This window comes from Dama dama, chromosome 4 (assembly GCF_033118175.1).
Source record: "Dama dama isolate Ldn47 chromosome 4, ASM3311817v1, whole genome shotgun sequence".
In the NCBI taxonomy this organism is placed as follows: Eukaryota; Metazoa; Chordata; class Mammalia; order Artiodactyla; family Cervidae; genus Dama; species Dama dama.
This window is the reverse complement of record NC_083684.1, coordinates 11,262,668-11,276,326: the sequence shown is the minus strand read 5'-3', so window position 1 is coordinate 11,276,326 and position 13,659 is coordinate 11,262,668. Positions and strand designations below refer to the sequence as shown.

The 13,659-nt window shown below is 43.2% G+C and overlaps 1 protein-coding gene across 1 annotated transcript in view; it reads right to left on the bottom strand.

Annotated features, from left to right (window-relative positions):
* Positions 1–13,659, bottom strand: part of VAT1L (vesicle amine transport 1 like) — a 166,278-nt gene that overhangs the window by 135,024 nt on the left and 17,595 nt on the right. The window contains exon 2 of the mRNA XM_061138075.1: positions 2,285–2,414. Within this exon, the coding sequence (XP_060994058.1) occupies positions 2,285–2,414 (130 nt within the window). The remainder of the gene's footprint in view (positions 1–2,284; positions 2,415–13,659) is intronic.

The following is a 13,659-nucleotide window of genomic DNA, read 5'->3' as shown; positions in this document are numbered from 1 at the left end:
TCCAGAGGTGGTAAACTTTTTAAAAAAATATCCAATTCACCTCATTATTTGCTTCTGTTAGGGAAAAGAAATTAGTCCTTGGCAACGAAGCCCAAACGATTCCTTTTCTGCAGTGCTCCCAGCAATAATTTTTCAAGGCTTCCTTGTAATCGATCAAGCCAAGAGAGCTAGCTGTTCTGTGTGTTGCTGTGTGGAATTCTATCTCCAACATGATTGAAAATCTTAAGTCAGACTTATAGAGGGCATATTAGTATTGGTTTTTCTCCCCAATCATGCCCTGACTGGAAACCTGTAGGTGGCTTCTTTTGTTTGTGCAGCTGAAAGTACTGGAGGAGGGGTGGAGGAGATGATGGATCAATCTGACAATAAGCAAGCCAGGGCTAACTAGCAAAAGCAAGATCAAACATAAGGGAAAATATATATAATCAAGCACAGTGATTCCTCCCTATAAACCAAGGTCAACCCATCCCTAAAATGATGGGTTGTTTATCCAGTGCTCAGGATTGATAGAGCAAATGGTATGATCTTTTCCTTTGGGATAATGTGGAGGAATGGAGAACAGATTGTATTTTTATACACAGCATTTTCAGGGAGAAACGGTGCTGCCTCTGGTTATATTGCCTACCTGGGGACAGAAAATGTAAAGTCATAGAGAAGAAAAGAAAAAGCACATTTACTTCTCTCTGAACGTTTTTCTGCCGTGTTATCTGGAAACCACTGACAAAAAGACAGATGAGCTGGTTGAGGTGTCCAGACATGCATCATAATGAATTTGGAGCATATTGATATTTTCAAAGTATATTGAAGCTCTGACGTACTGAGACCAACCAGCAGGCTCAAAATTGATTCCAAGGGGATTTTGGCATTGCCTTTTACAGGATTTTTCTTCCTGTATTAACCATCCAATGCAGCATTTGCAGGTGGGGAGGAGGGGTAAAGATTGTAGGACTGTAGGAAGAGTCAAAATTCTCTAGTGGTTTGAATTCAGGTTCACCTTCTACCTGCTCTCATTCTGACCTCATGGAAAATTACCAAACCCTTTTGAACTTCATGTCTAAGGGGATAAGAATCTTCACCTTGCAGGGCTGTGATGGGACTGAAAAACAGTAACTTGCCCATGTTTCCGGTTATGGTGGATCCTCAAGTGTGAGGTCTCTTCGTCTCTCCATGGGGAAGCATTAAAGTTGAGTGAGAGCTCTTATGCCTGATTTCCAATGGTTTTACTTGCTCTCAACTATCACAGTTTTGTGTAGTTGATTTGCCCATAGGTTTTTAGTTTTTATAGACCAGATCCTATCTGATTTGCATGGTAATGGTAAAAAGGATCTTTTCAGTGATTAAAAATTTTGTTATTGGGAGTTATGTACACATATAAAAAACAGAATTATATAATAACCCTTTGTAGACTTGTCTTATTCCCCAAGCCACCAACCCATAGCCAATTCTATCTCATTGTCAGTGCTCGCTTCGGCAGCACATATACTATCTCATTGTCAGACACCTCTACCCTTTGTCTTTTAAATTTTTCATCCAAAAATGCCCTTTCTCAATGTCTGAAATAATAACTTATAAGTGATCACTTAAATGCATTGGTTAAATAGATACTTAAAGGCACCAAATTATAAAACACAGAGGCTATTTCTCACCAACCTTTGCATTTTGTAATTAACTTCTGAGCCTGATGTGATGGTGAAATGGGAGCCACGGGTAGAGAGAGGAGGGGCATACGCTTGGTTAATCCACGGCCAAATCCATAATTGCATTCATTTTAATCTTTTTAAAAAAATATTTTTCTTTTTAAAAATCTTTTTAATAACTATAAAGTGAATAAAGAGGATGCTAAAGTTTCCCCTGGCCACTTCACCAGACTGTTGCCAGGAGCTGTAACAAGATGGTCCCTGAGAAAGGCATGAGACATTCGGAAAGTCCTATCACTTACAAACATGTGTGAAATAGATAGCTGATGGGCAGTTGCTGATAGCACAGGGGGCTCCAGGCCACTCTGTGAAAACCTAGAGGGGTGGGGCGGGCTGGGGCGGGGGGAAGTTAAAGAGCGAGGGGACTTATGTATACCTATAACTGATTCACTCGTTGTATGGCAGAAACCAACACACAACTATAAGGCAATTATCCTTCAACTGAAATAAATTTTAAAAAGCAAATAACAAGAAGACACGTTATACATGATTTCAAATGCATTTTGCATAATATTTTGTTTAATCTTGTATTATTTCAATAGATTCCAGATAAATATCACCCTTTCAGTCAGAAGTCAAGACATTACCTCAAATCCTTTAACGCTGTCCCCCAGGGCTTCAACAATCCCAGAACACTCAAATCCTGGCACCAGGGGGGTCTTGGGAGGGTTGTCGATGTTCCCCTGGCGCACCATCAAGTCAATGAAGTTTAAACCACTGTAAACAGCAAACGCGAAAAGAGAGAAATTCACAATGAGATGGAAAGAAAGCACTGGTTTGACTCTTCTTTCCTTGCCCTCCCCTCCCTCCCCTTCCTCCCCTAGTTCCTCTCTTCTTTCTTTTTTAACTTTCTGGCAAAGTGTGTCTAATGTTAATGTTACTTAGCTAGATGTCACCCAAAAAGCAAAACAACCATCACTCTAGACATCTTATGCTTTCTCAGCCCTTCAAATGGCATCTGCAGCATTCACACTCTAATTCAAGAGAGAGCCTCATTGTCCCCACTCATAGCCTCCTTACTCTTACTCTAAAAATGTATTGACCAGCCTGGTCATTAGCCATTCTAGCATTTAATTCAGGGTAAAAAAATACTAGGAAGAGTTTATAAGGAGAAACATAGAAAGCAGCCAGACATAATGGCCACCCACCAATCTATGAAAAAGAAAGAGAAAAAAAGATCTAACTTAAAAGGTCTCAAAAAGACTGTCACAAGTAGCTCAGCTGGTAGACAATCCACCCGCATTGCAGGAGACCCTGGTTCCATTCCTGGCTCGGGAAGATCCCCTGGAGAAGGGAATGGCAACCCACTCCAGTATTTTGGACTGAAGAATTCCAGGGTCGCAAAGAGTCAGACATGATTGAGTAACTTTCACTTTCAACCATCTCACAGACTTACACCAGCACCATGCCATAAAGGCTAGCCGTAATGGTGGCTGAGCCATCAAGAGACCATGCTGGGTGCACCTCAGGATGGTGACTCGAAAGAGAGAGGTCAAAGGGACAGGCCAGTGGGTGTGGGAAGACTGGAAGGTTTGTTTCAAAAACCTGAGTTGTCTCTGGCTGAGAGAAGCCGTTTGGTATTTTCTACAGACATATTACTTTTGAAATAAGAAAGTTATCATTAAACCATGTCAAAGTGCCTTGGAAAACCACATACTTGATTCTAATGATGCTACCAGTGTTCCAAACTATTGGTTTTGTTTTGTTTTTTAAGAGCTACAATTGAAAATTGCATTTAACACCCATGAAGGAATGAAGTGAGCAAGTATGTATGTGAAATTCGTGAACGTGTATTTTTTTCACACCACATGTGGCTCTAACATACTTCCTGTTTTCACAAGCTGCCATCTAAGGAAGACATGGGTTGGAGAAACCAAACTCCTCGGTCTGGCCCAAGGCCTATTAGCCTCTGACCACAGCTTCTTTCCCAAGCAGAAGACTTGAACTCTCTCTTAAACGCAGCTTGTCCGTTTCCTCCTGGGTCTCTTTGGAGCCAAGGACACGTGGACGTCTACCTACCACCTCTGCTCTCTGCTTGACAGTCTCTCCATAAGCAATGGATAAGGGCAAGGAGGGTGACTTCCTTGAAAGGTAGATTTTAGAGTCACCCCTTTCTCAAGATTTTTCTAGCCACAAATGAGGCAAGATTCCCATATTCCCCCCACTGAAGTATCTCTGACGTGTGCCCTTTGTGAAGACAGCTGCATGCCTCACACGTCTTGGCTCCCAGAATACCTAGCATCCCTCATACCCACAGCAACATAGTAGGTACTCAAGCAACATACACTGAATGAAGGAATATTCATGAATATTCAAAAACATGTGCTGCCAGCTTGAGTACTAACTCCTCTTAGGAAACAGCCAAGGGATGCTCAGAGTCATGGACAGCTTTCTGAAATATGTGTGCAGACTTCCAAAGATCCTGTTTTGGTGTTTAATAGTTCTTAGGGCCACTTATTAACCAAAATGTTCTCCAATAATGTGACTCAATAAAGTCTCAATTCCACGACTTCTCCCTGGGGAACCTTGGGTCAGTTCCTCAACCTCTCTAAGCCTCAGTTTCCTCATCTGTGAAATGGGGGTTATGAGAGCACCCATATCACAGGGCTGTTGGGAAAACTGATGAGAGTTAAGCATTGTGCCAAATAAAAAGTACGTATTCAATAATAACAATATCTATTAAGAAGGCTGAAGTGTGAGATACATTTTGGGAAGATTCCCATTAAATGAGAGTGAAGGATCGTTTCAGAGCTGAAATGGGAAAACTTGAGCTATCTGTAAGCTTCACTTCTGTGAAATAGCCCATTTTCCGACACAATCAAATAAATAAAGCATCACTGTATAACAATAAAAAAATTTTTCTACATCCCAAATCAAACACTCCATCTCATTTCACACACATTTCAGCTCACTGTGTTATATCCCCCATGTGAAAACTTATGATTTCCCAAGACTCTGGTGGAGAAATGGCAGAAGCGATGACTGGACAGATCTGTAAACGTGCCAGCCCCTTGGATAAGGTTTCAGCCTAGGTGCTTGTTGCACTGCTCCACAGGGCAGCCTTCAATTTCCATCCGGCACAAAGCGGGCGCAGTGACTATAAATGAGGAGCCAGCGACTCGACGCCAGAGAGAAGGGCTAAGACTGACCTCATAGAGCCAGTAGCACCATTTTCTCAGTGAGGCATGCAGTGATCCTGTCAGGACGGAAACAGGAAGGAGGTGTGTCCCACGTGAGGGGGTCAGTGTTGTTTATCTCAACACAGAGAGGAGCTGAAGAGGTGCTTACATCAGACCTGCTGCATGGTGCTTGCCCATACGCCTCCTCCTCATATGGACCTAGCCAGCATTTACTGAGGGCTCCATTTGTGGCGGAAACTGTGATAAACACTTTCCTTCCATTGCTTAAGACTCAATAGCAATGAACTATCATACCCACTTTTCAGAGGAGGAAACGTAGACTCAACAAGTTACTTGTATAAAGTCTCATCTTTGGAAACTGTCAAAGTCAGGATCCAAATCCAAGCCAAGTCCAGACCCCGGGACCTCACAGATGACACCTTATTCCCTCTTTACAGGGACTTCATCCACTGCCCTTGATGAAGGGGGCACACCCAGGGGCCACATTTATAACTTCCTATCTCTTTGCCAGCTGAATGTACCAGTGGTTGGACCCAGTTCTGGAGGAGTGGCCACTCCTAGTTTAAGCAGGAGCCCATTCAGCATAAAGTAAACGAGCTGGTCCAAGAACTGGATCTCAAAAACTATGAATTGGGAAACATGCATCAAGAGAACAACTTGGTACCAGAGAGGATGTCAAAAAACAGAACTGAGCTGGGTCGCAGAGCCAACCCAACAGCTTCCACCAGGGTTAGCTATACACACCTCACTGCGGAGTTATCAAGGATGGAAGAGACCCCTCTCTACCATCTGTGGTACCACCTAGCCCCATGTGCCTCCTCCCATCAGATATCTAAGGGGTCCTCGGATACTTCACATGTGTGTTTATAACAGAGCTTGCCATTGGGTTACGTGTGTGGTTTCTGCCTCATGAACCCAAAATACAAATGAAAACAAATACCATAATCAATATCCATAAATCACCCACTGGACAACCATTAATGACCTCATTTATATTTTTTTTCAAGCAAAACCAGTAACATTGTTTAGAGATAATAAGTTCCTTGCCGAAGATCACATAGACAGTGAATGGTGAAGGCAGGGACTTAAACTTGGGTCTGTCAAACACGTTTTTCTTCCCACCCCCTCTGGAAAAAAACACAGGGGCATATCAAGCCATACATCGTCATTATAATAGTTTCCAATTTTCTCTAAGATTTTATTTTCAGCTGGAAATTCTGAGGGGGTGGCCATGACTATGCCTGGTGATTCAGGCCCACACCAGGGGTAACTGACAGGTGTCTTTCTTGCTGACTTTTTATGTGGCTCTCTTAAACATCTGAGAGCGCTGCAAAAAGAAATACTGCTGCTAGGTGCTTGATGCAAAAATGCAATCCTGTGTTTCTCCAAGACTGATATAGTTATAAACGTAAGGCTTCTTCTCCCTCCCACACTAAATTATTAGTCAAATAAGAGGCTTAAAGTGTTATGACTGAGATTTACAGGGTTTCAGGCATACAGCAAAGTGATTCAGCTTTTTATATATGTATATATACATATATATCATGTATATAGATATACACTTTTTCAGATTCTTTTTCATTATAGATTATTAAAATATATTAAACATAGCTCCTTCGCTATAGTAGGTCCTTTTTTAAATCTATTTTATAGACAGTAGTGTATATCGGCTAATCCTCAATTCCTGAATTTATCCCTCCACCCCCCCTCCCCTTTGATAACCATATGTTCGTTTTCTTTCTGAGTCTATTTTTGTTTTTTAAATAAGCTCAACTGTATCATTTTTTAGATTCCACAGATAAATGATATTGTATGATACTTGTCTTTCTCTGTCTTGCTTACGTCACTTAGTATGATAATCTGTGATTTCATCCATGTTGTTGCAAGCGGCATCATTTCATTCTTTTTTATGGCTGGGTGATCTTCCATCATACGCATGTATGTATCAGGCGTGTGTGGGTGCTCAGTCGCTTCAGTCCTGTCTGACTCTTTGTGACCCCATGGACTGTAGCTGGCCAGGCTCCTCTGTCCATGGGATTCTCCAGGCAAGTATACTGGAGTGAGTTGCCATGTCCTCCTCTGGGGGATCTTTCTGACCCAGGGATCGAACCCATGACTCTTAAGTCTCCTGCACTGGCAGGCGGGTTCTTTACCACTAGCACCACCCGGGAAGCCCATGTATGTACCACATCTTCTTTATCCACTCATCTGTTGATGGACATTTAGGTCGTTCCCATGTCTTGACTATTGAAAACAGCACTGCAGTGAACATAGGAGTGCATATCTTCTCAAGTTATAGTTCTATGCCCAGGAGTGGCATTGCAGGGTCAAATGGCAACTCCATTTTTAGATTTTTAAGGAACCCCCCTAATGTTCTCCACAGTGGCTGTACCAGCTTACATCCCCACCAACAATATAGGCGGCTCCCTTTTCTGTATGACCCTCTCCAGCGTTGATTATTTGCAGGCTTTTCAGTGATGCCATTCTGGTACTTCATTGTGGGATTGAGTTACATTTCGTTACTAACTAGCAACATTAGGCATCTTTTCATGTGCCTGTTGCTCATTTGTATGTCTTCTCTGGAGAAATGTCTGCTTAGGTCGTCTGCCCACTTTTTGATTGGATTACTTGGTTTTTTGATATTGGATTGTATGAGCTGTTTGTATAATTTGGAAATCTGTCACTTGTCAGTCGCATCATTTGCAAATATTTTTTCCAAGCCTGTAGGTTGTCTTTTCACTTTGTTTATGGTTTCCTTTGCCGGGCAAAAAAGCTTCTGAGTTATTTCTTAAAGGACACCAGTAAGTGGATGACTGAAAAATCAACCCAGCTATAGTTTATTCATTTTCCAGTTTGAGAGAAAATTGGCTCAAAGAGGGATTTAGCAAAGAAGAGCAAGTAGATGTGGAGAAAGTCCCCTTTTACTTTCCAGGTGAGGGTAAGGTGAAGGCTGCTCATGGGAAAGGGTTTTGGATCTCCTGCCATCTTGTTCTTCCCAGAGGTCATCAGTGTCCTGGGCGCTGACCGCAGGAACCCGAACACACAGATCACTAGACAAAGGACAGTGTGATGAAAATCTTGAAAATCTTCCAGAATCCTACTTCTCTAATAATGCAGCTCAATGGAGCCCAACCATATATTTTGATCTTGCACTCAGTAGGAATCCCTAATCTTGCCCCATCTTTGGTTCAATTGAGAGACACACGGCCACAGAAACCACCTTCAGAAACCCCCCGTTTTACTTTCTGAGGGATACTGTTGAACATGTCATTTGTTACAATATACATTCTCTTCTTTATGAAGACTGGGAATTTTCCCTCAAATTTCAACACAGAGGTTTAGTTTACCTGGGTCTCACAGGCCCAGTACAGTGTAGAAACTGATCATATTTCTTTCTTTGCATTTGATACCAGGAAGCTCTGGGCCAAATTTGTAGCACTCCTCCCTGAAAACAGCAGAGCTTTCTGGAATTCATTCTCTATGTCATTCTGACACTCACCATCACCTTAACTTTCTGAATGCTTTGGGGCTTCCATTTTAAAAAATCTTAGGCTCTATTATCTTGGATCTCAAACTTGATTGTGCACCAGAATTCTGAGGAGTTCTTATTAAAACACAGATGGCTGGGTCCCACTCCTGCACCGTTGACTAAGCTGGTCTGGGGGAGGGTCAAGAACCTGCATTTCTAACAAGCTTCCAGCTGCTGCTGCTCTGGGAAGCACATTTAGAGAACTGCTGTTGTATCATTTCTTTTAAAGCTATATCAAGTTGTCTTTGGGATGAGACAAGGTAAAAATTAATAGATGATGATTAAGTAGATAAGAAAATGAAAAGCTCTCTCATAGTCCTCTAAGGCAGCTGAATTTTTTGACCCTAGTCCAAAGAATTATATTACTTTTGTTAAATGTGGTCTTATTAGATTATGTTCATCATTCTGATTTGTCTGGCTCTTTCCTGGATCCTAATTCTTTCATCCAAAAAATTGGCTCTTCCTTTTGGACATGCAGCCTCTGAGGATGCAGTTATCAAGCCATTGACTTTTCTGTCCAAATTGCTGATAAAAATTTTGGATTGGCTGTCACATTCCTGGTTACTGAGGGTATTTGTGAAGATCACAAAGAGATGTCATGGAGGAAATTCAAGATATAGAACCAGCTGACATGTTTTAAGTTTATTCAATTCATGAACTCTATGATTCTCTGAAAAATCTCCAAGATACTGGCTTGGCCAATAAGTTCCTTCAGGTTTTTCCAGAGCGAACTTCTTGGCCAACCCAATACTTTGAATTCATGTTTAACAAGATCTGTGTAAGACAGTCTCACTCTTTGTGAGACTCCCCCCACAGCAGGAGTTGCTGACCATGTGGGCATAGTCTGAGTGAGTGTCAGGTACAGTAATTTTCTGGACGCATGTCATCACCATCATAGCTCCCCCCTCACACACACTAGATATATATATATATATCTCCACCCCCCACTGGCCCACAAATCCCCAAATGTGCACACTCTGGTCCTAGCTCTGAGACTCTGTTTTACCCAGGCACACATTCTCATGTGTGATCAGCACTGAGAAAAATTGCTCTAAGTAGCCTTAAATCAGCTATTCCCACAAAGCAGACTTTTCAAGAAGAGATAGGCCCTTTCTGTGATGGGTTCTCATGTAGGGCTTTGTGATGGTTGGAGGAGCCCTCAAGAAACTAGTAGATCTCTAGAAACCCCCATTCTAATTCCTCAGATGATAGGGATGGGGAGAAAAGGAATTATTTGAGGCTAAGTCATTGTAATAGATAACATTTATGGGGTGCATACTATGTATCAGGCGTGGTGTTAAATGTCTGTAAGTGTGATACTTAATTTTTACAGCAACCATAACAAGGCTAAGAGATACACATTACCCACATTTTACAGAGAACAACACGGAGGCACATCAAGGTTTATAAAGCCAAGAGGTGAAGGCAAGTGATGTCTCCAGAGGCTACTGCCCTTTGCTTTCCTTTTGAGAGACCACCACTCAATTTTTCCAGTTACAGAGAGGGGACTTCTCAACTCACATGTCACACTGAGCACTTACTGTATCCTGAGCGGAGACTTAGTACTAGATGTCTGCAGTTCACAGGGGGCCCAGTTTCTCATGGGGAAACAGAATCGTGAAAGCTGATTACAACACAGTGGGATGAGTGGTTCGACAGAAGTATAGCCAGAGAGCTCACCTGGCCATCAGGAGACAGACTCACAGACAAGATAACCATGGAGTTAAAACAAGGACCCTCAACAAGGGTTTCTCAAAGAACTCTTAGCTTTGGTGACACCCTTTGTGAAAGTGATGGCTTCCCTGATAGCTCAGTGGGTAAAGAATCCGCCTGCAATGCAGGAGACCCCGCTTTGATTCCTGGGTCGGGAAGATCCCTGGTCTGTATAGAGTCAGACATGGGATCACAAAGAGTCAGACACGACTGAGCAACTTCCACAAGAAAGTGAAAGTGAAAGTCACTTAGTCGTGTCCGACTCTTTGTGACTCCAGGCCAATACTGGAGGGGGTAGCCTTTCCATCCTCCAGGGGATCTTCCCAACCCAGGGATCAAACCCAGGTCTCTCGCACTGCTGGTGGATTCTTCAGCATCTGAGCCACCAGGGAAGCTCTATAGTCAAAGCTAAACTTAAACCCTTAGCTATTGCTTTCTGACTTCTCCATGAGGGGGTTGCTTCATCTCCCTGAACCTTAGTTTTCTCATCTCAGAAACGCGCTAGGAACAGCCTCGCGCTGTCGGGGTTGGCGTGGATCGCAGGTGACAGGACACTGTCCTCACACAGGGATGCCTCACACACCGTAAGTGCTCGGGAAGTGTGAGCGGCTGTCGTTGTCAGCAGCACCACAAGCACCATCACCATCATCACCACACAGAGAAGCCGTCATGGGTCAGGCTCCCTGGGAAGCAGACTCTGAGACTCAGCTCTGCATGCAGGAGGGTTGATAGGAGGTACCCCAGAGAACAACACCTCCCCGGGGGTGAGGGAAGCTGGGCTGAGTGGATGGACAGGTTGAAAGTGAACACGGACGTGGTAGTAAAAAAGGACACAATTGATCCGTGGAGAGTTCTAGAGCTAGGATGGGACCTCAAATCATGATGAATCCAGGCAAGGGGACTGGACCCTTTCACCTCGTGTCAACTGCTCATTGGATGAGAGCCGTCCCTCGGAGGAGCTCTGATCTCAGGCGACAGTACTTCCTTCTGCTGAGGGCAACTCCTCAGCAGGGACGTAGCTACAGCCCGCAGCAGCCAGCACTCGCTATAGCTGGGGGAAGGAGCTCTTCAGTCCTAAAAGGGGGCCCTGGGTGGTGTACCCCAGCATCCACCATAAGAGGGGTCTTCCTTTGCAGGGTTTTATCCCCCTGCTGGCCCAGAGCAGCGGTGATGGTGCTCACTGATGGTGAGAATTTACAGAGGTGTCCTCTGCATGGTGGTTTCTGAGAAGGAAAATTATAGGGTCCTTATCGTCATAAGGACCAATGCTGGGAAGGAAGGAGAGGATGATATCTTTAAACTGGGATCTAAAGGATGAGAGGGAAAGAGGCAAGAGAAAGCGGGGACTTGAAGAGATCAAAGCGTCAAGGACACGACAAACTAAGAAAAAAAGAGAAGGGGAAAGGCAGACAAACTATCAAAACACATGCAACAGTTGATCTTAAATGTTCTCGCCACAGAAAAGAAACGGTGACTTCCACAGAAAAGAAACGGTGACTTCCTGAGGGCATGGAGGCGGCTAATGGGACAGTGGTAATCATTTTGCAGTTTACAACTGTATCAAATTAACTTCAAACTTACACAATGTTATACATCAGTCCTATCTCACTGATGCTGGGGGAAAGAAAAAAAGAGTCTTTTACAGGGTTTGAGAGATAATTTTCAGCTATGAAAAATATACATGCAGGGTTAGTAAACGGCTTGGAGAAATCCATGAAAAATAGTAGCTCGGGGCTTTCTCTGTGTCTGTGGGAAGGTGGGGATCACAGGATACTGGTGGAGACCCAGGCACCAGAGGGAACACGGCCAGACGGCATGCGGGGAGTCTGGAATTCCCTCTGCTTGGTGAACATCACTGCCCAGCAGCCATCGCAGCCTGGCCCGGAGGCTCCCAACGTTCAGCTTTGCGCTGAGCTACCGCAGCCTGGAAGCTGTGCCCTTCCTTTTTTTTTTTTCACATTTTAAATATTTATTTACTTGGTGGTTACCTCAAACTGCGTTGCCCTTCATTCAGCTCTCTGGCTGCTGCGATGTTCATCAAAGCACTGAATTCCAAACCCAAGGGGGAGGGGCCAAAGAAACACAGGTTTGAGTCATTCCCTCATTTTCTCAGAATGAAGATTTGGTTTTGTTTCTTAATCACAGCTGATAGCTTAAAAACATCTAGGACCATAATCACTGATCTCAGAAAATCTTGCTCCCAATTCTTCTTCTTCTTTTTTTCCTCCTATATTTTGGCTTTGTTTAAGCAAAATGGCTGTCTGAGGAGGCCTTACAAATAGCTGTGAAAAGAAGAGAAGCGAAAAGCAAAGGAGAAAAGGAAAGATATACCCATTTGAATGCAGAGTTCCAAAGAATAGCCAGGAGAGATAAGAAAGCCTTCCTCAGTGATCAGTGCAAAGAAATAGAGGAAAATAGAATGGGAAAGACTTGAGAGCCTTTCAAGAAAATTAGAGATACCAAGGGAACATTTCATGCAAAGATGGGCTCAATAAAGGACAGAAATGGTATGGACCTAACAGAAGCAGAAGATATTAAGAAGAGGTGACAAGAATACAGAAGAACTGTACAAAAAAGATCTTCACGACCCAGATAATCACGATGGTGTGATCACTCACCTAGAGCCAGACATCCTGGAGTATGGCGTCAAATGGGCCTTAGGAAGCATCACTACAAACAAAGCTAGTGGAGGTGATGGAATTTCAGTTGACCTATTTCAAATCCTGAAAGATGATGCTGTGAAAGTGCTGCACTCAATATGTCAGCAAACTTGGGAAACTCAGCAGTGACCACAGGGCTGGAAAAGGTCAGTTTTCATTCCAATCCCTAAGAAAGGCAATGCCAAAGAATGCTCAAACTACTGCACAATTGCACTCATCTCACACGCTAGTAAAGTAATGCTGAAAATTCTCCAAGCCAGGCTTCAGCAATACATGAACCATGAACTTACAGATGTTCAAGCTGGTTTTAGAAAAGGCAGAGGAACCAGAGATCAAATTGCCAAGATCTGCTGGATCATCAAAAAAGCAAGAGAGTTCCAGAAAAACATCTATTTCTGCTTTATTGACTATGCCAAAGCCTTTGACTGTGTGGATCACAATAAACTGTGGAAAATTCTGAAGGAGATGGGAATACCAGACCACCTTACCTGCCTCTTGAGAAACCTGTGTGCAGGTCAGGAAGCAACAGTTAGAACTGGACATGGAACAACAGACTGGTTCCAAACAGGAAAAGGAGTACGTCAAGGCTGTATATTGTCACCCTGCTCATTTAACTTATATGAAGAGTACATCATGAGAAACACTGGGCTGGAAGAAGCACAAGCTGGGATCAAGATCGCCAGGAGAAATATCAATAACCTCAGACATGCAAATGACACCACCTTTATGGCGGAAAGTGAAGAACTAAAGAGCCTCTTGATGAAAGTGACAGAGAAGAGTGAAAAAGTTGGCTTAAAGCTCAACATTCAGAAAACTAAGATCATGGCATCTGGTCCCATCACTTCATGGCAAATAGATGGAGAAACAGTGGAAACAGTGGCTGACTTTATTTTTTTGGCTTCAAAATCACTGCAGGTGGT